At 33.4% G+C, this 26375-nt stretch overlaps 1 protein-coding gene across 1 annotated transcript; it reads right to left on the minus strand.

Moving 5' to 3' along the window:
* Positions 1 to 1340: 1340 nt before the first annotated feature.
* On the minus strand, positions 1341 to 1907 carry LOC125837802 (uncharacterized). Its single transcript, XM_049516874.1, has one exon. It carries the CDS (start codon positions 1905 to 1907, stop codon positions 1341 to 1343), a length of 567 nt encoding a protein of 188 aa, XP_049372831.1.
* Positions 1908 to 26375: the final 24468 nt, after the last annotated feature.

Consider the following 26375-nt stretch of genomic DNA (forward strand, 5'->3'; position numbering starts at 1 on the left):
TTGTTTCTACAACTAGTTTAGTTGTTCCTGCAACTGGTTTAGTTGTTCCTCTAATTCTTTAGTTGTTTTGCACAAAATTACGTAGTTTATACTTAATAATTCACAAAATAACTCGATCGATCTTTAATTTTTACTAAACGACTTAGTTTATACTTAATAATCCACAAAATAACTCGATCGATCTTCAATTATTGTTAAATTACTTAGTTTATACTTAATAATTCACAAAATAACTCGATTGATCTTTAATTTTTACTAAACGACTTAGTTTATACTAATAATTCACAAAATAACTCGATCGATCTTCAATTATTGTTAAATGACTTAGTTTATACTTAATAATTCACAAAATAACTCGATCGATCTTCAATTATTGTTAAACGACTTAGTTTATACTTAATAATTCACAAAATAACTCGATCGATCTTCAATTATTGTTAAATTACTTAGTTTATACTTAGTAATTCACAAAATAACTCGATTGATCTTTATTTTTTACTAACGACTTAGTTTATACTTAATAATTCACAAAATAACTCGATCGATCTTCAATTATTGTTAAATTACTTAGTTTATACTTAATAATTCACAAAATAACTCGATTGATCTTTAATTTTTACTAAACGACTTAGTTTATACTAATAATTCACAAAATAACTCGATCGATCTTCAATTATTGTTAAACGACTTAGTTTATACTTAATAATTCACAAAATAACTCGATCGATCTTCAATTATTGTTAAATTACTTAGTTTATACTTAATAATTGACAAAATAACTCGATCGATCTTCAATTGTTGTTAAATTACTTAGTTTATACTTAATAATTCACAAAATAACTCGATTGATCTTTAATTTTTACTAAATGACTTAGTTTAAACTAATAATTCACAAAACAACTCGATCAATCTTCAATTATTGTTAAACGACTTAGTTTATACTTAATAATTCACAAAATAACTCGATCGATCTTCAATTATTGTTAAACGACTTAGTTTATACTTAATAATTCACAAAATAACTCTACTGATCTTCAATATCAATGCGAAGTAATTTTAATAATTATAAAAATTGTCCCAACAACTATTAGAGTTGTTAGACAACTATGCGAAGTTGTTGGACAACTGTGAGAAGACGTTGGACAATTAAAAAGTTGTTGGAAAAACTAAAGCAGTTGTTTAATAATGTGCAGTTAATTGAAAAACTTGACCCCTTCAACTGTATCCGTTGTCCAACAACTTTTGAAGTTGTTGGTATACATCTAATAAAAATCTTAACTACATAATTGTTTGAACTAATCATAGCATCTGTAAATACATGTTATGCATACGATAATAACTCATGAAACTACACCATTACCTGTTCCTGCAACTTCATTCGATCTCGTAGGACATGAAATTTTTTTGTGGCCAAATATTTTACATAGAGAGCATTTATTTCTTTTCTTTGAAACCACTTCTCCTATAGTAGGTACTCGTTTCAGCCGCTTCCTTCCCAGTTTAGTTTTCTTTTCAGGTGGAGGTATTACTCTCTCTAAAATTTCCAGAGGAAGATTCCAAAATTCTTCAGCTGGCACTGGATAGATTGGATCTGCATATGCAAGTATATATGACTCTACCTTATAATACGGAGAAGAGTACTCATAAATCATCTTGCCATATTCATCTCCAAATTTGTGTCTGAGCGCAACCATAGCATGTTGACAAGGTATTTTATCCAAGTCAAACTCTCGACACAAACATATTTTACTTCGAAGATGGACCATTGCGATTCCATTGTTCGCGGTGACGCTGAAGGTGTCTTCATCAATTTGATGGACCAATAATTTATTTCCCAGATTCTTATTAGCCATTATTTTAGTTTCAGCTGAAGGAACGAAGGTGGTTTTTAACTTGGCGTATGCCATTCTTCTCTCATGAAATTTTTCCGACCATCTCTTGCTTATATCATTGAACAAGGCAATAATGGAAATTATTTTGCTTCATTGAACATTGCATTAACAGACTCAGCAATATTTGAGGTCAATACATCATATCTGAAATATAAAAATTCAAAAATTATCAAAAATTAAAATACAAACTATTGCAGATTTTTAATAACTATTGTAGTTTTGAAAACAACTGTTTTTAATGTCCCACAACTTCTGCAGCTGTTGAAACAACTATGAAAGTTGTCCAACAACTATAATAATTGTTCCAACGATTATAATAATTGTCCCAACAACTACAATAATTGTTCGAACAACTATACTAATTATTTCAACAACTACAACAATTGTTAGAGACCTGCAATATTTATGTTTGAACTAGTAAGAAAGTTTACCTGTTTCCTGGAAAATATGCTCTACTCCATTTGTGAAACCCAACATTCTCAAGATAATCAGCAACCTCCACATTGATAATTCGAATTTGTTCAAAATGGTCATGGAACACATCTCTCCGATATGCTTTTGTTGCATGGTAATAATGTCCAAGAAAAGCTCCACAATGAAAAATTTTACGGGCATTTTCACCAAGATGCCTCGTGCAACATCCATGGTATGCTTCAGAGTAAAATTTTGATAGTGTTTTTTCTATGCTTGGATGTCTATCAGAAATAATGCACAACTCTGAAGTATCAGGGACTATGTCCAACAATTTCTCAAAAAAGTACTCATATGCGGCATCACATTCCTTATCTACTACACAAAATGCAATAGGAAAAACATGATTTTTTGTATCCTGTGCGACAGCAGACAACAAAACTCCATCGTAACGACCTCTTAAGAATGTTCCATCAATGGCTAAAACTTTTCTCATATGCACAAACCCCCTAATCCAAGCTCCATAAGATGCAAAAAAATATTTGAACCTTCCCTTGTCATTAAGCTTTAACGATGTCTTGCTTCCTTCATTTATAGTCATAAGCATATGACGATAACCATCTAGAACTGCATATCCGTGCTCCGGTGTCCCTCTTATCATAGCATTTGCTATCTCACTGCTTTTCCAACACTTCCAGTAACTAATCTTGCAGCCCAAATCTGCTTGCACTATATTTTTTATGTCTTTTGTGGAGGGACCTTTTCCATTCAAGTAATTAGGTTGTATGTATTCTGCAATGACATCTATTGAGGCATGTGGATGATGACTTGTAAGGTGTTGTGTCCCACATGAGTGAATGTTGCGATACTTTGTAATTTCAAATCTATTACAACTTTTAAGTTTTGTAGCTCGCAACCACCAATCACAATTCTGATCTACACATCTAGCACAATACACATCTTTAGAACTCTTCACAGCTTTGAATGTTTGATCTTTCTTCATGGAAGCAAGCTTCAACAATTTAGTTAATTCTTGCTTGTCCTTGAAAATTTTACCTTTATAAAAATCTGTGCCGTCATCATCTGTGTAGCGGCTACCTTGTGTTGATATCGAATGTAGTGAAGCTTCCTTATTTATAGGAATATCCATTGTAACAGAATGCTCTTCATCATTTACAACTGAATTTGTAGTCTCTATAATCTTCTCAACCACAGATATCCTTAAAATTGGCCTACTTTGATCATCCAAAAAAAATCGCAAATCAAGATCGTTTCTTATCCTAGAAGGAGCTCCTTTTTTCTTTTCAATAAAGCCAAGCATGTAACTAATAGAGAGATCATTTTTATCACAATCTAATTCAAACCTAGAAACAATGATGTCAACCAATTCATCGTACGTAACATTCTCGCTTATCTTTATCGGTACTGTCTCTCGGCCCTTCGAACGCCAAGTATAACGAGTAGGATTCTCCACCCATTCACCATGTAAATCAACTCCTGTTATTATATGGTCTTCCATAAAGGAAAACAATACCTGGAGACATCACAGGTAAGACATTCATCAAAGAACTGCAAAATTGCAAAAGAACATTGATTGCTTGTTTTACATCTATTTAGTTACCTCACAACTATCAACAATTGGCATAAAAGTTTAGTAGCTTTGGAGACTGCTATAATTCTTCAATTATTTATTTCAACAATTAATACTTTGTCCACAATTATATTACTTGTCCTAAAAACTAATCCGTTGACCAACAACTGAACACAACTGTCAAACAACTGCAGTAGTTGTTGGGACAACTTCTATAATCGTCCGATAACTACAGACAGTTGTTGGACAACTTCTATAATCGTCCGATAGCTACAGACTGTTGTTAGACAATTTCTATATCTGACAGAGATGTTTATTTATTTCTACAAACAATTTCAGCAGTTGTCCAGACAACTACGAAAGTTGTTGGCTGAAATAATCAAATTAGATTTAATAAACCTAGCTGAAGAATGGACACAAAGTAATTTTTATACTTATCAATAATTCTCTTTTGAGTTAATTTCAAGATCAAACGGAACCAATGCAATGCAAAAAGTTCAAAAAATTTTGGTATCCATTTTCACAAAATTTTCTTGATAGATCTTCTCATAAACCACATATATGCTTACAAATTAAGAATGATGAGGATGAAGAAAAAGAAGAAGAAGGGAACTGAGAAGCATACTTCAGCCTCGTTGAAGACTTGGTAGTTGTCCTTCAGGCTCGTTGTTGAAGACGTTGCAGGTGAGAAAAAAGTACCGCCTTTTTTCTTCTCATATATTTTAGTGAAATTTTAGGTATTTTGAGGTAAAAAATATAGGGTAAAAGTGTAAAATTTAAAAGTTTGGGGCTGTTGAGGAAAGATTTTTTAATTTCATTAATATTAATTATATATTTGTCACTTCTACCTAATATTTAAAACTTGGAGGACTCCTACCTAATTAACAAACTACTTTGTCACTTTTAATACACTATCCCTTATTTTTTGCCAATTAGAAATTGGAGGGAGAGTTAAATATATTGGGGGGAATACATTATTTTGGTGAAAAATATAGGAAAATTATAAGGCCACACTTGTAAAGTGTTGTTTTAAGAATTATAAAAATATCACACTTTAAAAGCGTAGTCATATGTATAAATATGCATTGCTAATTATATCATGATGTGTAAACACTTATAAAGTGTAGCCTATACTACTAAAGAGAACGTTTTATAAGTGTTGCCAAAATTACCGTAGCCAAATGGTAAAAACTAAGGATATGCTTTAAAAGCGTAGCCAAAAATGTTTTAGGCAACACTTTACAAGTGTTGTCCAGATTTAGTGTTGTCTTAGGCCTAAAATAGTGTAGTGCCAGTTGCAGATTTCAGAGGATAGTGATGGTATGATTTTTTTTATTGATGTTTGATCTTCTTTAGTCGAGAAGATCCCTGTGTGGCATGAAGAGGGATATTTTAGACTTTGTTTCTAGGTGTTTGACTTGCCAACAAGTCAAGTGTGAGCACCAGCTGCCCAGGGAGTATATCTCAGAGGATGCCTATTCCTACTTGGAAGTGGGAGCGGATCACTACAGACTTTGTTGTGGGTTTACCTACCATAGTGGGTGGTTATGAATCCATTTGGGTTATTGTTGACAGGCTGACCAAGTTTGCCCACCTTATTCGGGTATGGGTGAAGTATACGACGGAGAAGTTAGTCGAGCTGTATATCAGTCAGATTGTGCGACTACATGGGGTTCAGATTTCTATTATATCTGATATAGGTTAATTATTCTCTTCCCATTTTTAGAAAGCATTACAATATGTTTTGGGTACTCAGTTAGATATGAGTACAACTTTTCACCCTAAGACAAATGGTCAATCCGGGCAGAGATTCAGGTGTTGGAAGACATACTTCGAGCTTGTGTGATCGATTTTGGTGCTAGATGGGATCGACATTTGCCCTTAACAGAGTTTGCCTACAATAATAGTTATCACTCCAGTATTCAGATGGCCCCACTTGAGGCGTTGTATGGCAGACGGTGTAGATCTCCGATTGATTGATTTGATTTGGTGGAGATGGACTCTTTGGATACAGACTTGCTTAGAGATGCTATAGAGCAGGTTCGTATGATTCAGTGTAAACTGTTGACAGCCCAGAGTCGACAGAAGAGTTATGCAAACCGAAGAGTTAGAGCCTTATAGTTTATGACGGGTGATCATGTTTGGCTCCGAGTATCAGTCATGAAGGGTGTGATGAGGTTCGGGAAGAAGGAAAAACTTAGCCCTAGATTCATTGGACCTTTTGAGATTTTGAGTCGAGTGGGAGAGGTGCCATATAAATTAGCCTTGCCACCTAGTTTGTTGGCAGTTCATCCTGTTTTTCATGTTTCCATGTTCGAATGTATATTCCGGATGAATCTCATGTACTTTCACTCAATTTAGAGGAGTTACGTCCAGACTTGACATTCGAGGAGGAGCCTATAGCTATATTAGATAGGCAAGTTCGAAAGCTTAGAACCAAAGAGATTTCTTCAGTAAAGGTGCAGTGGAAGAACCGTTCAGCTGGAGAGGCGACCTGGGAGACGTAGTCTGACATGCGTGCTACATATCCTTAGCTTTTTGAAGCTTCAGGTACTTTCTTTCACCTTATGTTCGAGGACGAGCATGATGTTTTGTGGTTGCTAACGTAATGATCCGGAAGGTCGTTTTTGAAATTTTCGTAAAATAATAAAATCAATTAGAGTAAAATAGGGATTAATACATTTTTTTCATTCCATTTCACTCTTTGCAGTTTGCACGAGTTCATGCGGCATCCCACTATCAAAACTAAAATGGAAAAGAATAAAGCAATTAATAAAGATTGTTCAGGTAAGGTTTTAATTAAAATTCTCATCTTTGTATATGTATTGGTATATCTATGTAGTAATTTCTTTATAATTAGATAGAAACTCAATAATAATAATTATTATATTAATAAAGTGAAGATGAGAAATTTAAAAATTAAGAATTTTGAAGCCATATGCGGCTGCCGCATGTATTGGTCGGTTTGGTAGCTTTAATGTGATAATTATTACTTGTTAGTAATTGTTGTTATTATTCTTTACCTTAGCTACCATTGGAATAGTTCTCCAGGTTAGTACTTTAACAAATTATTATTTTATTCTTTGATTGGAACATTAGCTTAAGGATTTAGGGGACAAGTGTTGTGGATAATTATGGCATAGTGGAGGACACAGTGATTAAGAGTTAAGGATAGTGTATTGTTGAGCTAATGAATGGAGATGGTAGGTTAGGATGGGAAATTGGTGTATTTCTTGAGTCCTGCAAATTGTTTTCATCGCTGGAAGTTATTGTTGGCGTAACTTTGCTATGATTTTGAATTTTTATTGTTATAGTTATCATATTATGATTTAAATGTTAATATATTGATATATGTAATTAAATATTAGGTGTATTTTATTATGTGAATTACTATTAGAGTTATGCCTATTGGAGGGATAAAGATTTAACCCTAAGCTTGAAACTTAGGAACTTGATTATAGATTTGGGTGAACTTTTGGGTCTAGGCTAAACATACAATAATATGGGTGTTGTTAGTTTCAAACTATTATTTTGTATATGTACTTGAATAGATTGCATTGATTTGAAAACTCAACGAAAAGGGAAGGCTCAAGTCTTAGAGTGATTGTTCTATTATTTGAGCGAGTGAATTTCTAAACCCTTGTTAAATATATAGAATCGTGTATTTCCTTGTGGTATGTGTTGGGAGTAATGGGATTTGATGATGGATTAAATTTTCCATATTGAATAATTCTAATGATGAAAAATGAGTAAAAAAAGGCAATGTGAATAATTGTTGGTGTGTGATGTGTTGATAATGGTTTGAAAGACTTATTGACTCATTGTTGATGTTATATCACGATTGTATTATCGTGAATTGTGCATTATTATGAAAATGGTCATCTCCTTATTATTTATGTCAACATGTCATTTTCATTGGTTCTGAGACATGATTGTGATAAGTGTTATGTTAATTGAGGAAGAATAAGAAATTAAAGAGGCTGTACCTTTTCAAGGGATGTGTCACGCGTCACTACAAATACTATTATAGAGGGACGTGTCATACGCCACAACGGATTTTATCATCGAGGGTCGTGTCGCAAGCCATGACGGCTGCATGGACAAATATGTCCCCCATGGACAAATATGTCCCACATGGGTCCTAGACTGAGAGACAATGGGTGTGTATCATTAGGTTAGACATGCATCACTATACTTGACATTGAATTTCATTGCATTACATATCTATATCATTTGTTAATTTGTGAGTGTCTTTCAGTGGAATTTGTTATTAATGAACTTGATCTTGTGTGTTGTTGATCTGTAATTTTTGGAATGTTGTAATTGAGTTGTGTGCTAAAAATATTGCGAATAGTTAGGTTGGGCTGGTTTTATGCATGTTGTAGTTGTGGAGGTTCAGTTTGGATGTAAGGAGTATCCATATTCTTTTTCCTTAGCTTGTGTTTAGAAGTTTACTATCTGAGTACCGCATGGTTTGGTACTCACCCCTTGCTTCTATATTTTTTTTGGTTACGAGCCTGATCTTCGTGAAACTTTCTATTCTCTTCTTTCCGAGGTTTTCTATGGAGATTTGTGAGGTAGTTGTTTGTCTTCTCAGTGTACTTTCTTACTCCTATTCATGATTTTTTCTACTTGAGAGACAATGTCATTTGAGACTTACGTATTTTATTTCAATTTCATTGTATTACATTAGAGACTTGTGCACGTGAAAACTAGTTTTTGGGGATTTAGCTAAGTTGATTTATTATCCACATTAGTAATTGTTATTAAACTTTTATTTTTAGTTTATGTCCGCACTTTATCAAAATGGTTGGATTTTAGGCTGAAGGTGTTTACATAGGAAAAGATTGAGGAAAAGAGCAAGTGCATCATTCTCCTTGGATTCCATGACTACAAAAAGGAAAGGCAAAAATTCTTTCTAGTGGTAAAGTAGTTGGTGATCCAGGGGTATGGAATGTGGTGAAAGACAAGAATACTAGCATGAAAAAAGTAATCACCACTCAAACTCAACCCATGGTAGAAAATAGTTTTAATTTGAAATGCCAAGTGAAGAATTCCAGAAGATAATCATACAGCCAACAAACAACAACAGCAACAACAACAACAATCCAAACACAATGGTTAATGATAAGAAGGAAATGAATAATAATAAGCAACATGACATCACAAGTAATAAAGAAAGCTGTCAACATGGTGTTTCAGCCAAGGAGTGGGTCACAAAAACCTTCGGCAAATCTCAAGAAGTTGATCCCAAGGCTCTAGTAGGTGGACTTCTTGCAGAACATATATACCAAAACACATCTCAAGGGCATAATAATAGAGATATTAAAGATGTAGATGGAGATAAGGATGAGAGAAAAGTACAATCAACTGCAAGTGTCACAAAAACCACTGATGGAAAAATAAATAAATGAGGGCAGCAAATTACTCTCACAGAATGGTCAGATACTTGATGAGTCTGAGATTTGGACTCATTTAGGGCTAATTTACAATGATTTAGTGTCTTCAAATGCTTATTTTGTGCAAATAATTGATGTTAAACCCTTGATTTTCAGGTATATGAATTGAGGAACAAAGCATGGACACTAATTTACAAAAAGGAACAAAGTGAGTTGAAAGAACGAAGAAATGAAAGCCTGGTGATCGCCAAGTCCCTTTGGCGAGTCGCTGAATGGTCATTACCTCACCTAAAGTTCCAGTGTGCCAAGCCCTGAAGGAGAAAACCAAGTGGGCGAGAGAAAGGAGCAGTCGGCAAATCGCCGAGTGGTTCCGTGATGCAGTGTTGGATCACCCAAAGTTACAGAACTTGAGGAAGCTAAAGGCCAAGGCAGAAAGGGGAAGACATTGACCAAAGGGCGGATCACCGAGCCCGACTTACTGTGCCGAATGGTCTTTCACAGCATATTTTTGGTGACTATTAATACATTTTAAATCACTAAGTTTAGTGTCAAATTTTATTCTGAACATTCATTAGAGTATTTTTTGAGTTTGAACTCTGAATATTGTGACTAAGTTTTCCCTAAGCTTTGGAGAATTGAAGTTTTTCACTTTTGAGAAACTGAAAGCGGGTCTTTGAGATTCTTCAATTTGGAGCATTGTAAGGACGAAATTGATCTTACTAGTTGATGGAAACATAATTTGGTAACGATTTTTATCTTTTTATAATGTTTAGCTAAAACCCGAATTCTTGGGGTGTGATTATGTGATGATGGGCTTATTTAGTTTATGGGTATTGCTAATTGTTAGATTAAATATTGTTTAGAAGTGAGTTTAATCAGTAATTGTGGTTTAATTTAAAGAATTGTAGTTGCAAATGCAGTTCTACCTTCGTGTTTTTGGCTTGCTTGAGAGAGAAGTTTTAAAACCAAGATTGTTGATTAATAGTCAGTGGTTATTGGGTTGATATGAGTTCAGCTCGAGAGAGTGAATCCTAAACTCAGTTCCACATATTCAGCTTGAGAGATTGAATAGACTAAGGTGTAGCCTGGTCTAATTTGCTTGCTTGTTGGTGTTCGAGAGAAACCAACTTGATTCGGGATAAATTGTTCGAGAGAAAATTTATTTCCTCTATGGCTCAACTTACTCACTAACATTCAACTATTTTCTAATAGTTGCAATTACCCGTTTGTCTATATTAGCCTATAATCGAATCACATCCCAAGAACCCGTCTCATAATTGTTATTTCTGTGTTGATTTCTATTGTAGTTGATAATTTCAAACCAAAAAACCCCCCATTTGACATTCGTGTCACCCCTTAATTTAAGTCATGTTTTTATTCGATAATGTCTATTACTATGACTGATTTGATCATATTCATATTTTTCAATTGATTCTCAAACATGTACAATTCCTTGTGGGATTCGAACCCAACTCATTTAGTTGGGTTATATACAGACTAGCGATCATTGACACTTAGAATTGGATGAAGTGTCCTTGATACGTCTAATCAATACTAACAACTTTGAGAAAGTCAATACAAACTCGAAAGTAGAAATATCACTTCAGCACGAAGAAGTAGTAGATGATAGCATGGCAATAGTGGAGGTCCCTATGGCAGTGCAACCAGACGAATCACAGCTTCTGGTGCAAATGGAGTCCCCTAACAAAGTGTTACATGACATTATCTCTCATAACATAGGAGAAGATAAGTGTTTGAAACAATAGGCCCAGTTCAAATAGCAAAGACTTTAAAAGAGACAGAGGTGTTTGACGATGTACATGATAATGTCTCAAGTGAAGCAGATTTGTCTCCTAAATTGATGAAGACTGCCAGAAAAGGGAAGAAGCAAGGTAACATAGAAAATAGTAAACCCATCAAAATTCAGCCAAAGAAGTCCAAATCAGTAGCTAGTAAATATGAAGGCTTTCATATGGAATATTAGATCAGTGAAGTCTCAACAAGCTTTTCAAAGAGTACAACTGTTACACAATTATCATAAGTTTTCATTTATTGGATTCTTGGAACCTTTTTAGAATTCTAGACATATTAACAGATATAGAAGAAGATTGAGGATGCCTTTTTTGCTTTTTAATTGTAATGGCAAAATATGGGTTTTTGCAAACCATGAAATTGATTGTACAGTGGCGAAAGATACATAGCAACAACTAAAAATTTCCCTAAAACATCATAGCCAGACTCTCAATTATTATGTCACGCTAGTGTATGCCAAATGCAGAGCTGATCAAAGAGTGAATCTTTGGGAGGACATCTATCAAGTGGCTGCAGGGATGAATATCCCATGGATAGTTGGTGGTGATTTTAATGTGGTTCTAAACACAGAAGAAAAAATAGGAGGTTTACCCATGGTAGATGTTGATCATGAAGAGTTTGAATGTTGCATATCAGCTTGTGAATTAAAAGAGGTCCAATTTAAAGGAAGTCCTTTCACTTGGTGGAATGGTAGGTCAGGTAATGATTGTATTTTCGAATGATTAGACAGGATTCTAAATAATCAAGAGATGCAGGGTTGGTTTAATCATGCTGAGGTAGAGCATTTACCAAGAACTGGATCTGATCATGCACCCTTGCTTTTATCTTGTGAAGAAACCATTACCAGACATAGAAAACCTTTTAGGTTTCTCAAATTTTGGACTGAAAATGAGTCCTTTAAAGATGTGGTTAGACAGAATTGGTATACCAGTCCCTCTCAGAATCCTTATTTAGATTTCAAGGAGAATATTAAATGGGTGAAATCAGCTTTGACAAAATGGATCAGTGATACATATGGTGACATATTTAAACAATTGATCATTAGAGAAGACATTGTTCTAATCAAGGAGAAACTCTTTGAAGAGATTTCCAATCCTGAAAATAGAGAAGTTTCCCAAAGAGCTCAGGCTGAACTTAAAAAATACCTCCATTTTGAAGAGACTTTTTGGCTACAAAAGGCAGGTTATGACTGGTTTGAAAATAGAGACAGAAATACGAGATTTTTTAACAGTATTGTTAAGGGTAGAAGGAAAAAACTCCAGTTGAATAAAATCCAAAATAGTTGGGGCAATTGGTTAGAGGAGGAAGCATAAATAGCAGTAGAATCTGTGGAATTTTATTACAACCAGTTTACTCAAGAAAGAGACACTTCTTCCTTTTCACTACTGAGGCACATTCCTGAATATGAAGAAAATTCAGATCTTTGTAAATTTCCAGAATTAGATAAAGTCAGAAAAGCTGTTTTTAGTTTAAATGGAGACAATGCTAGTTGACTAGATGGATTAACGGGAAGATTTTATCAAAGTTGTTGGGATATTCTTGGGAATGATATTCTCCGAATGGTTCAAGGTTTCTTTAGTGGTAATACCCTCACTAAGTCCATTTATCATGAATAGTTTAATTGTTGAAAATGTTTTGTTGACTCAAGAAATTGTTACTTATATTAGAAAGAAAGGTAAACCTACAAATGTGGTCATTAAGCTTAATTGGGGACATCAATTATACTATTCATGATCTCATTAAAGTGAAGTTTGATTATACAACAATTCCTTACTCTTGGCCTCAAATGGTAGCTCTCCTTGATGGGCACAGACCAAGTTTTTAGTTTAAATTGGTTAAATGGGTTCCCCCACCTTATGGTTGGTGGAAATGCAATACAGATGGGGCTTCTAGAGGTAATCCAGGGTCTAGTGTTGTTGCATTCTATGTTAGAAATTATGAAGGTGATTTAGTTGGTGCTAAGGGTGTGAAATTAGCAGAGTCTACAAGTTTGATAGCTTAGGCAATGGCCATTAAAGAAGGATTGCAATACTGTTGGGAGAATAATTATTTAAACATCATTCTTGAATCTGATTCCCTGGCAATGGTTCAAATTCTTAATGGTATTTGGGGAGATTCCTTGGAGTGTGACAATGGTGGTCAACTCCATCAACAGGCTAAGGGAGGTGCTATCAGTAAGAGTACAACACTACTTAAGGGAGGGAAATACTCTGACCAACTTTTTTGCTAACTTGATTTTTCATTTTGCAGGTAATTATGAATATAAATCTTTTTAGGAAGTTCCAAGTTTAGGAAAAAAGATAATCAACCTTCACAAGTACAAAACACCATACATGAGAATTCAAAAGACAGGTTCCACAATATTTTCAAATTAATTAGAATTGACAGTGTCAATAAGTAGTATGAATGCAAAAATGAAGTACATAGAAATATTCTATCAATTCAATCTTTGATGTATGAAATACTTTTCGGTTGGTTAAAGTACTATGTACCTGCTGAGATTTTTGAGGTGTTGTGAATGTTATGAAACCAAGACTCAAAGATTGAAAGTAGTATTTTTCTACTACAACAATTGAGTATTCATACAGAGGTAACTTAAATCATACAATAACATAGAATGTCGATAGTCTTGACTTAGATGGTGGTATTAACCTAGTCGGGTTCAATCCATTATAGAAGAGGCTAAAGAAATTCAAGTTGTTGTAGAAGGTTTGAAAGTCACCTTTGGCTACTGAAGGAGAAAGGCTCGATTCATCGGCAAGCGGTTAGAGTAGCTATATATGAAGTTTGCAAATGACACAAGTAATTCCTTTTCTGCAAGAAACCTCAAAAAGTTAATTTCTCTTTTAAGGATCTAAAATTTAATGGTGGTATCAATCTCAGTTGTGGGATTCAATCCATTGAATGATAGATCTAAGAAAGAAGAATCAATTTGAGATGCCAAAGTCACCTGATAGAACTCCTGGATGAAAAGCTTAAATCGGCAGTGAGATATTCAACAGTGGATCTAGTATCATCGATGAAGAGGAAGCTCCGACCATGAATACCAACATTGAAGCTATATGATGCTTCAGTTGCCTCTTTGTTTTACTATCTTTAGAAATGTCCATCCTTTTCAACTTTCCTATTTGATTGTCTCTTTTGTATTTTGTTTAATTTGGGTTTGGCCATATGGGCTGATCCTATTTGTGTACATATCTTATTTTTTCAATAAAGTGGCTCAATTGGTCTTTAATTGAATTTTTTTTGTCTTGGTGGGATAAGATGAGTTTCATCACTTCCATTTTTGGATTGTGACACCTGTACTCAACAAGAAAAGAACAAGTGCAGTATTAGTACACTACCATAGTGTACCAGTAGGATCACGCGGCCAACTCCAGAACATGAATATAAATCGGAAACTACCACATATTACAATCAACACATATCATCAACATTTATGAAACAACCCAGACTCTCGGTCCTTATCCTGAGCTGACATACACATGAAACATATCCCTTATAATCACATACAAGTCATACCTGAGTCCAACTCACCTTTCAAGTAACCCGGACCATTCAAGGATCCAACATACATACATCACATTTTAAAAAGGTAAACCCAGTTCTCTCATAGAACCATAAATACATACGTGCGGTTCTCTCAAGGAACCCACACACAAACTATAAGTGTACCGATACGGTACGCGAGCAAACCAAAGTTAGTATTCATACCAAATGTGGTATCCCATCTAACCATTAGTGTTCTTGTACCGGTGTAGTACTCGATCCAACTAGCAATCACACACAATCATGTATAACCACAATCACAATGAACAATAACACTTGAAACCACTAGTAAAGTAAATAGATTCATTGCAGCAGATTATCAACATGATGTCATTTTATATGTTCCCTATGTTTTCCCCGACATGCATTACACAATGTACTATAAACCTCTTGGAAACTCTAAAGAACCTCATTTTTCCCCTTTTGAAGTGTCTTGTCTTGTTCTTGGTCTAAAACAATAAATAAACACAATAATAAATCACAAATTGCCTAATTATACCCAAATTATACCGAAATCATATCCCTAGGCCAGTTCATGATCATTCCACCAAACCCAAGACTTTTCCCACCATTAAATCAAGTCAAGACTCTCCCCCAAGAGTAGTATCCTAGATTCTAATGTTTAAGAATCAAATTACAATGAATTAATGAATTACATTAAAACCTCAATAAATTAATACCCGGTTAATTAATCATCTCTCAAAGATAATATTTTCCTCTGATTTCGACTCGGACCAATGGAAAATATCACTCATTTCGATAAGATAATAAGATAATATTTTTTCAGAAAACCCCTATATAAATATATGGTCTCATTAATATTATAAATTAATAATTTTTAAAAAGTAAAAATTTATCTATGACTATTTAGTGAAATATGATTATATTGTTTTCTATTTTTTGTTAAAATTTAAATTTATTTGAAGCTCATCTCTAACTTTTCTTATGATATCCAAAAGTTTCGATGTTGTCTTTTCGAACTGCACCATAAAATTGTAAAGAGTTCTATATGTGATAATTATTTTCTTACGCATAACTGGTTCCAAAGTATTGTATCATCTTCAATTTTATCAACAACATTGATTTTTCTAATGGTATCCACAATTTCTTCTAAGCTCGGGACCTATGAACATGTATCATTTTCACCTATCCAAACAGGTTATTAATGTTCATTTTTATTCCGGTAACCGAGATCATTAATCATGACCTCAAGTTCATGAATGACATTTTCACAAGTGGGTTCTTTCAAATTCTCTGGGATGTCATCTCCGAATGAATTTTGTGTGTTGAAACACTCTTTAAAATAATAAATATTAATTTATCAATTAAATAATACCTCTACAAAATAATAATATTTCATGATTTCACCTATATTAATTTAGTGAGTTTTTACTTTACTATGTATAGTAATCAAGAAATAGTCAAAAAATTGTGAAAAAGGATTAATAAAAATCTATTTATAGAGAGGAGTCACATTACTTTGTCTATATATACTTTTATATTATATATATAGATATAAATATAGATATCGATAACTCCTACGGGAAATTCTCATCTTTATGTTAGTAATACCCACACATTTATTATCCACCATTGAATTCCACACTCATATGATCTTTCCCACATTCTTAAGGGTTAATGCCCTTTTTAAGGCAACCATATATTTACCCTACATAATAGTATAAATAGAGATATGATATGTGGTGAATGACTCTTACTTAGTAGTCATTTTATACGTGTAATAATGTGATAATTTTGAGAAAACAATTTTAGGATTAACTTTATCAGATGTTTGTTTGATGTAGTATCTAATCCTGAAATTATCTTACAAGAGAATTTTAAAAATATACAAGATTTAATAAATATTTGTGTCACGTAGCCTAATATACAATATTATACAATATAGTACTTGGAAAAGAAATTATTCCATATAATAGAGAAAATACATAATTACCCCATTGAACTTATACCCTTTTTTTAAGTAGACACCTTAACTTTACGGGGGTCCTATTACCCCACGAAACTATCCAAAAGCACAATAAATACATCATTTTGACCCATTTCAAAACCATCCGTGTTGTCACGCAGGTTGGGTGCGTGAAGGAATAAAAAAAAACAACATCCAACCAATGTTAAAATGCCATGTGGCATTCCCAATTTGAATTAACTTCTTCATTAAATAGACCCACTCCCACCTTCCCAAAATTCTCCATTGTTAGCCGTTGGAGATCTGCAATTTCTCATTTTAATTATTATTTTTTATTTAAAATCTGTGAAATCAATCTCTTGCATTTGACTATCCTCATGATGTCAAATGCAAGCTTGAATCACATTTGTAATGATGAGAACAATCCAATGTTGCATTTTACAATGCAATGAAAACATGGAGACTTGATGCAATTGCAGACTTCGTAGTCTGACGACAACCCAGCTAGAAGATTTTGGTCCTGTCCACGCTTTCATGTAAGTTCGATACATATTTCTTTACTTTTTTTCTTCTTCAATGTTTCTTTAAATGCACTGTGTTATGGCCTATTTTAAGGGAATTCATGCAAGTACTTTAGATGGAGGGATCTTGAGGAGATTGATATGTGATTCAAGTCTTTTATTCCAAGATTGGCGAATAGAATTAAGGAATTGGAAGAAGCATTACAATTCTATAAAAGTAAATAGAAGAAGATGAAATTGGTGGAGAAGAAAGGTCATAAAGTATGTCATGAAAAGCTAATTAAGAAGAGTAAGATGAAATGTAGTATCTTGAATTGGAAGCTTATCATAGTGTTTGTCGCAATGTTTTTTTCTGAGTTTAGGCATTAATAAGAATGTGAATGCTGGAAAATGTTGTTGTATGCCATTGAAATTGCCTTAGTTGTTGTTTATTGATGTTTGGTTGTGTAATACATTGGAAGTTTGTTGTAGTTGTTTTTTTTTTCTGGTTTTAAGCAAGCTTATTTGGTTGTGTAATACATTGTTGTTTTCGTTGATGTTTGGTTGTGTTATACATCTATTTCGTTGACCATTTAACAATATACAAAATACTTATATCCTTACTGTCAACTTCCATTCATACTTGATTAAAAGAGACTAATGAGAATGACAATCATTGTGACAAACTGAGAACTTCATTTCATTCTTATTGAAAGTTTGAAGTTGATACAACATGATTAAATGTCACAAAGAAGAGAGTTGCATAAACAAACTTGGCAAAATACAATTGATACCTAATAATGCACCAAAATATAGTTTGGTATCAAGAAAAGCTTAAATAACACAACAATAACCTAACACCAAAAAAAAATAAACCCCAAAGTCAACTATTTCTTAGTAATTGAATTGCTTTGGCTTTCATTAATAGCAGCAGCTGCAAACCTTGTTTGAATTCTTTTTTCACCCCTCGTTTGTTGAAGTTTATCACTCGCAATGGCTGATTTTCCCTTCCATTTCACTCGAAAACGTGGTTGATAGACAATATCTCTGGTAACTTCATCAGACCTCCTTGAAACTCTTGTACCAATGCCAAAGTACTTGGCATTGCTTCTTCCCCTGCCTCTTCCTTGAGGCATTGCTTGTGTGTTCTCCTGGCTTCCTTCAGTACTTTGGCCCTTCCTCTTCCTCTACCATTTTCATTATTTGTTCTGGCCTGGTTATTATAATACAACATATTAGCATATATTCGACTAAATATTAATGACAATTGATACATTTATTTGTGGTTGAGTAGAAGTTGTTGTAGTTTGAGTTGGAACAGTTGGAGGAATAGGACATCCTATTTTATTGTGGCCCTTAATTTGTATGACAATTGATACAAGTCCTAACAGCTCCACATTTGCTAAGCTTACCAGTTCTCTTTGTTTCATTTGCCTCTTTCCTTCTAGCTTTACTTGGCTTTCCAGACAACTGTTTAACTGCTGGTGGTTGAACCGTTGGATTATCAGATGGTGGCCACATATTCATATTGTGCATTGGCTGGATAACATATTCATATGTCCTCAGGTAAGTTTTCTTGTTATAACAGCTGGCCACATAATGAATTGGTTCATAATTCTTGTAGTGTAGGGCGGCAACACCATGACGACAAGGTGCCCTTAACCTGTCAAGCTCTGCAACTACAAGTGCGCCAACAATGTCTACACAGTGTGTAAAAACTTTGTCTACAACTTCAAAACCACTTTCTCCATTCCATGATAAGTTACACTGCATTGACTTATTAATGTTTTTTTGTAAAATTTTGAAAGCCATGGAAGAAATATCAGTGACCCATGTGTTTGAGAACTCTCTTAATTGACCAATTCTTTTCATCATCTTTATCCTAATCTCTTCCAGTATTGTAATGATTGTCTTGTATCTTGCAAACAATATCCATGCATTGAAGATATGTGCCATATTGTTATCAACTGAGTCACATTTGCTATGTTCTTTGAAGTATCTTTTGCACCACATTTCTACATTGTAGTACAAAAGACCATCCAAGCAGTATGTAATCCCTCAATTTAGCTTCAAATGTAGATTTTGCAATCATCCAAAAAACATTTCTTCTCTTTATTCCCTTCCAATTTTTGCACCAATTTGCAAGGACATGTCTAGCACACATTCTGTATTCAACAAGTGGTAATAAATCTGCCACTGCAATTTCTAGTCCCTATTAAAGAAAGAAAATAAACATATAAAAGAGTTAATGTGAATCAAAAAGTATATATAATATAAGATGAATGTGTTTTAATAGCCAAGGACATACCTTTTGCATATCAGTAATCAGGGTAAGTTCATGTCCTTCTCCAAGATCAAGATCATTCTTCACTAGAGTCAAAAACCATGTCCAAGTAAATTTATTCTCAACCTCAATTATTGCCCAGGCAATGGGCAACATCTGGTTATTTCCATCTTTGCAAACTGCCACTAATAACTCACCTCTGCACACTTCTTTGAGAAAACATCCATCTAGGCTAATGCATTTCCTTGTACCTCCAAAGAAAACTTTCTTTTAAGTATGAAAGCACACATAAAATCATTCAAAGATTTTATGCCCAATCTCAGCAGCTTCTCCAACTTTAACAATACAAGTGCTACATGAATTTGTTCTCAAAATCTCATCTCTGTAATAAAAAATTCTACCATACTCAAAAATATGATCACCCATACTCTCTTGTAACACTCTAGTTCTAGCTCTTCTCACTGCTGTCTTTCCAACATGAATATCCAATTCTTTTCTAATAAGCTCTTGCAACTTGATAATTCTGATGTTTGGTTGCTCAGTTATTCTATCCTTGTATCTAATGGCTAGAAACCTTGAATTGCACAAATAGTTAAAAGTTGAAGACACACAACTATGGATAGGGTTGTAGTTTTTAACCACAAAATCATTAGTTTTGCTATCCAAACATGCAACCAATAACCAAGGACAACCCTTTTTGCAACACCTAACTCTGACACTTCCAGGCTCATTCACATATTTCTCAATTTGAATTTTTTCTTGAACTGCATATTTGGTTACAGCTTCCCTAAATTCTCTTACATTTGCAAACACCAAACCTAATTCCCAAACAATCTTCTCAGAAGTTGGATAAAAAATAACTCTGTTATTTTCTTCTTTCTAACAATTTGATCAACCTCCTCACCATCTCCCCAACCTGTTTCTTCTTCAAATTAAAAGCTAGGAGCTTCATCACTTGGATAGTAAGGTTCATCACCCCTTAACTTACCTAATAACCTATCATTATTGCTAATATTTGTTTCATCATATCCTATATTTGGTCCCTTTTCAATAGTATGAATCTGTTCTGTAGTTGTGCCTCTAGTTCTCCTGTTTGACCTGTTGAAATGCCTTCTTGAAGCCCTAAAATCCCTATACTCTTCATGAACATCACTATCTAAACTCTATTCACTGCTATCCATTTCAAAACTATCATCTGATTCATCATGATGAACTTTCTACACTTAGATTGGAAGGTTCAACAATAGGAATAAAAGGCTGATAAGAAGTGTTGGAAGGTTCACCAAGAAGATTAGAAGATTGAGATGAAGTGTTGGAAGGTTCACCACGAGGATTAGAATGTTGGGATGAAGGGTTGAAATGTTCAGAAAGAGGACTAGAATATTCAGTAGGATGATTTGAAGATCCAAAATTAGGGTTAGGAGACTGAACTTTATTAAAAGATGTAAAAGATTCTCCACCTACCCCACCTACACCAGTGTCCATCACATGGGGGACATAATTCAAAGCCAATCGAGCAATTTCTGGCTCATTGACCTCATGACACACATAAACATCCATTCTATTCCCATTTTTAAACATAGAGGAAATGTCACAAATAACCTTATCACTTTAAACTTCAACCAAAATGCCATCGATTGGAGATCTAATAAAAAAGGAACAATCTGTTGTATATCCTAAGTCCTTTATGTAGCCTTTCAGTTTAAAATAAGATATTATATCAGTGTCTACCTCCAAGAATTTAGTCACAGACCCACCAACATAATCAGATGGGGGACCAAACACAATTTCCCCCCATGATACCATCTCAAAGTTAAGAACATATGACATTGTAAGAAATCCTGAAAAACACAGTTACAAACAGATCTCAGAAACACTGAATCAATGAAACTTACAACAATATTCAATAACAACAACCCAACAACAACAATACCCAACAAAGAAATACACATCAACTGATACAGACCAACTTCCCAATAATACGGATGAGTAATATACACAACAACAACATGACAACAAACAAAATACCCATCAAACAATGTAAAATAAACTAACGACTAATCACAACAATATTTTCTTACAATGTAAAATAATTTTTTTTTCAAAGATTTTTCAAATCACTAACCCATGTTCCTTCACTTCTTCGTTTCGACACCACTATTCAACAAAATTCAACCAACGTTGTTACCAACTAGTTTTGCCTCATGAAGTTTCTTAGGGTTTTGATCGGTCGAAGAGAGAGACGAGAGTAAGTGAAAGTGAAATGGGTTGGAGGTTTCTTAGGGTTTGGGTTATAGGTTAAAAAATGAATGGGTTAGGATAAAACCCGGCCTTTGTTAAATAGGTTGGAGGTGTGGCACACACTCTTGGATTGAGAACACTGATGGTGAAAAAATGATGTATTTATCGTGCTTTTGGATGGTTTCGTGGGGTAATAGGACCCCCGCAAAGTTAAGGTGTCTACTTAAAAAAAGGTATAAGTTCCATGGGGTAATTATGTATTTTCTCGCATATAATAAATTAATCTTGTATAAAGTGTATAATAATGTATAAAATGTGTTTATACACAAATATTAGTTAAAATCGTGTGTTTATACACAAAGTATGAGCTATATGGCATACATATTTTAAAAATAGATATAAACCATATTTTTTTCAAATTTTATTTCGTCATTTGTACTAAATTGAGGAATTACTATTCTATATATATAAAAGATGAGATAAAATAATCTCATAAAATACTTCAACCCATGGAATATCCTTTTCTCATCCTGCATACCAAACAACTCCTTAATTCAATATTAAAGCTCTCCTATTTTCTTTTTGTATATTTTCTCATCTACTTCCTTACTAGTGAACATAGTTGCACTTTGCGCGGTCATCAAAATATTAGTGAATAGACAAATCTTTTCATAAATTTAGTCTTTATAGAATTTTTTATATGTATACTATCATTATTATTATTTAGATTAAATTTACAAATATAAATATTTTCATTGAAATGTCATTAGTTAATTGGTTGTTCAGTGTAATTTTTCTTTCGCATACAATTAATTGAAACTAATTGAATATAACAAAATAATGGGTTAAAGGAAAAAATTAATGGATAGTGCCTTTGTATTAAAGACCAATATTCTTTCCGTACACTACTTTATTTACCCTAAAACGAAAAAGAGTCACATAGTTCCTTGTCACATTTAAACTCCAAATTATTTCTATTTTTTTGGTATTTCTCCGAAATGTTAAATAAATAATTTTAATTATAGTTCCATGTAGCACATAGTAGAAAGCACAGAGCAATTTATTATCAACATAAGCCAACATCTGACATGACTTGAATAAATTTAAAAGGCATTACAAAACTCCTTAACAAAATCTAAAGAAATTAACCTAAGCTTCATATTATATCATTTACCATAATATGCATTAAATATAGGAAATTGCTAGACCAACATAAATTTAGATGGTTTCTAAAATTTAAAATATGTATATTCACACATTCAAATTAAAACTTTTAGATGAATTTAAGAAAAGTAGACAATAAATTGTCATGAAATCTTGAATCATTGTAATAAAAAGGTGAAAAATGTGTGCAATCGCATGTTCAACTATTTTTTTAAGAAGAACTTAAATGGAGTAGACAATCAAAGTACCATAAAATCGTGAACCACTTTAATTAAAAAACCTAGAGTATACAATATTTTTGCCGAAGTTCTTGCGACCACCTACTCCGTATGAATGACATTAAGATTAGAAATTTAGAAGAAAAATAAAAATTGAATATGCATAAAATATGCATATTTGTACGCTACCCTGAGAAAATAAATAATAGTACAATGAAACAAAATTTGTTTACATTACTTTAAGGAGGAAAAATATATCGTAACCGTGTTTATATATATCATCACTTTCTATTTCTTGAATAAACTCTCAATATTCAGAACTTTTGACAAAAATAATAGAAAGGGAAGTCAATGAAATATTTGAAATAATTAAAAAGGTTTTTAGAGATATAAAGGTTTACGATGAAATGACATACCTACTTAATTATGACAGATCAAATATAAGGCGTTCACATGTGCAATTTAGTCATCCATTCATGATTGCTACATAATCTCATATAACAAAAATAATATTCTATAAAAGTGAGATGTAAGAAAATCGTCTACAAATCATATTATTGTTCAAAACAATCTTAACATATATCATAGAAATATTATTTTCTTCCACATTAAAATTGAGATTTACCACAAAAATTAGGTAAAAAGAAGAAAATAAAGAGAGAGATTTTCTAGTCACTCGACATATCTCAACATTGTGGGAAGAAAATAGTTATCTAGTTGAATCTTTGCAATTCTCTTAAATTTATGATTTTTATTGCCCTCAAAACCTTTCATTGTGTGATCATGCGTTCTTTTTTTTCATCCCTTCCCTCATAATTTCAACCTTTTGCTCCCTTGATTCACAATCATAGATTGAAAGTTAGGGGTGCTTACCATCCGAACAACTCACTATTGTCGAGATAATAATTGAAATGTGCAATTTAAATAATTTTTGTCATTGTTTCTTATGAAATTCGCGTTCAAAAGCTAGTGTGTTTGTTGTTATTCATTTCCTTGTGATATTTCAATGTTGAATTACCAATTATTATCTGGTGTTAAATGCTAATTAATGGGGATAAGCAGTAGTTGAGAGAATACAAAAGGCATAACTGTTTATTAGGAGTTACAAAAACTTTAAAGTTTAAACTGTGCCTTTTCCTTTTCATGCAGTAAAAGATTGAAATTAATATAACATTTTTTTTCTTCATTGACTTGATTGCGTTACACATTAACTGCATAATTTAAATTAAGATAAATGTGAAAACTTGAGAAAAATATTAAAAATTTGAGAAGAAAGATAAATGTCATTCTTGGCTTTCGAAGCATGCCACATTAGCAGACCCATGTTTCTCATATATATATATATATTGTAACACCCCGAAACTTTCTAAGTTAAGCCCAAACCATTCTTGAATTGCGTATAAGGTCATACTGAGTGACTCTTAATTTTTTTTTAGGTGTTAAGGTAAATTCTTTAGTGTATGAATGATTTTGGATATCAATTAAGGTCACTAGAAACTCCTAGCACAAAGTAGAGTTGAATATATATATATGTATATATATATATAAATATATTGTAACACCTTGAAAATTTCTAAGTTAAGCCCAAACCATTCTTGAATTGCGTATAAGGTCATACTGAGTGACTCTTAATTTTTCTTAGGTGTTAAGGTACATTCTTTACTGTGGGAATTATTTTGGATATCAATTAAGGTAACTAGGAACTCCTAGCACAAAGTAGAGTTGAATGTTTCCTTATCGATTAAGTTTTGATGTAAGATTCTACTTGGGTCAACCCTAAACGAATTTCTTTACTAATTAAAAACCCAACACAATCAGATTTTCATATCTTAATCCATCATTCTCTTCTCTCTCAAACCCTAAGGCAAAACCCTAAGGGAAAAATCAAAGTAGAAGACCACATTCAAGATTCTTTCAATCTTTTTCAAGATTCTTCTTCAAGGTAAGTTTTTCTCCAAGGATTTCATTCTTTCTGATTCAAATTCCTCCATATAATTATGAAACACTAATGAAAATCATAAATCTTGGCCATAGAGATTTCCATAAACTAATTCAAGAATCTCAAGAAAGGTTTTCTTGATTGTTTACCTTCAAACTAGGGTTTCAAGGCTTCCAATCAAGTTCTTCTTCAAAATTCTTCAAGAGCTTTGTTTTTTTAGGTATGTAAGGCTATCATAGTGTTGGACTAGTTCGTCCCCATGCCCTACATCTATTTTCAGATCAGTAAAAAAGTAATCTTGTAACGACTGGGTTCCATTGTTATAGAAAAGCCAACGGGGAAAAATTGGGGGCCGGAAAACTTTTTCGTAGTAACTTGAAATTTCCCAACCTAGTCCAGATTTGGACAAAATTGGAGTCATTAAGGTGTAGGAAAATCTGGCATCAAATAGGTAATTTATTTATGATTTTGATTACATGAGTGGATAGATAACTCGTTAAGGAGTCCGTACGACTTTACGGAATTGAATTTGGGCGAGTAGAACTCCCGGAATCTATCTTAGCGTGAAGGGGATTTTCTGAGCGTCGTTGGTTAGAGGTGTGTTGTGAAAAAAGGGTCTTGAAATTATTAAAATAGCTCAATATTTTGTGCAAGCCTCTTTGGCGCTGGGTTTTGTCGCTCTAGCGGGGCACTGTAGCGTGGTGAACGTCGTTGTGGCGTGCTAGACGCGACTTAAGGTCATAAATAAACCCCTTAAATGAACTTATTCTGCACTTTTTCAATTTTTAGAGTTAAGGAACGAACCCCAAGCGACTCTTGATAGTTTCCCACCATTCTTGAGGCTAAAAGGTAAGCTTTTCAGTCTTTGAATCCAATTTTTGATCCGTAGAACGCAATAGAATGGGTAAATATCGATGGGGAAGGGTTTTGATATGGAATTTATGGTGGAAACAACCCTAGTTTGGATACTTGGGATCATGGGTATGAAATAGGGTTCATAGAATTGTTAGCAATTCCAGTAATTAATGATTGTTTATTGATTTCCGTGTTATTATAATTGTTTGTAGACCAAGAACAAGCAGAACGAATCCGGAAAGGGAAGGATCAAGTTTCTTAGGGTTTCAAGCTTGTTTCAAGGTAGGTGATGGTTGTGATTCTATGATTGTGTGATGTATGTTTGTTCTTGATTCATTATAATACATGTATGTATATGAATGTTGCATTATTGATCACACTTGTTGTAAATGAGATAGATGAATGATGATTACCATGAAATCATGACTTAAATGTATGATCTTGAGGATATACTTGTGATTGTGATTATGGTGTGTTGAATGGATTGGTTTCCACGTTTCAGCATAACTAACTTGGATCGATTGCCATGTTACGACATAACTATGGGATCGGTTGCCACGTTCTGGCATAAACGTTGGATCAGGTACCACGTT

Source organism: Solanum verrucosum, unplaced genomic scaffold (assembly GCF_900185275.1).
Source record: "Solanum verrucosum unplaced genomic scaffold, falcon-dt-bn FXZP01000197.1, whole genome shotgun sequence".
In the NCBI taxonomy this organism is placed as follows: Eukaryota; Viridiplantae; Streptophyta; class Magnoliopsida; order Solanales; family Solanaceae; genus Solanum; species Solanum verrucosum.

What these genes read in the sequence shown, in the direction of transcription:
- LOC125837802 (XM_049516874.1), bottom strand. Translation starts at nt 1,907, where the DNA reads ATGGCATACGCCAAGTTAAAAACCACCTTCGTTCCTTCAGCTGAAACT.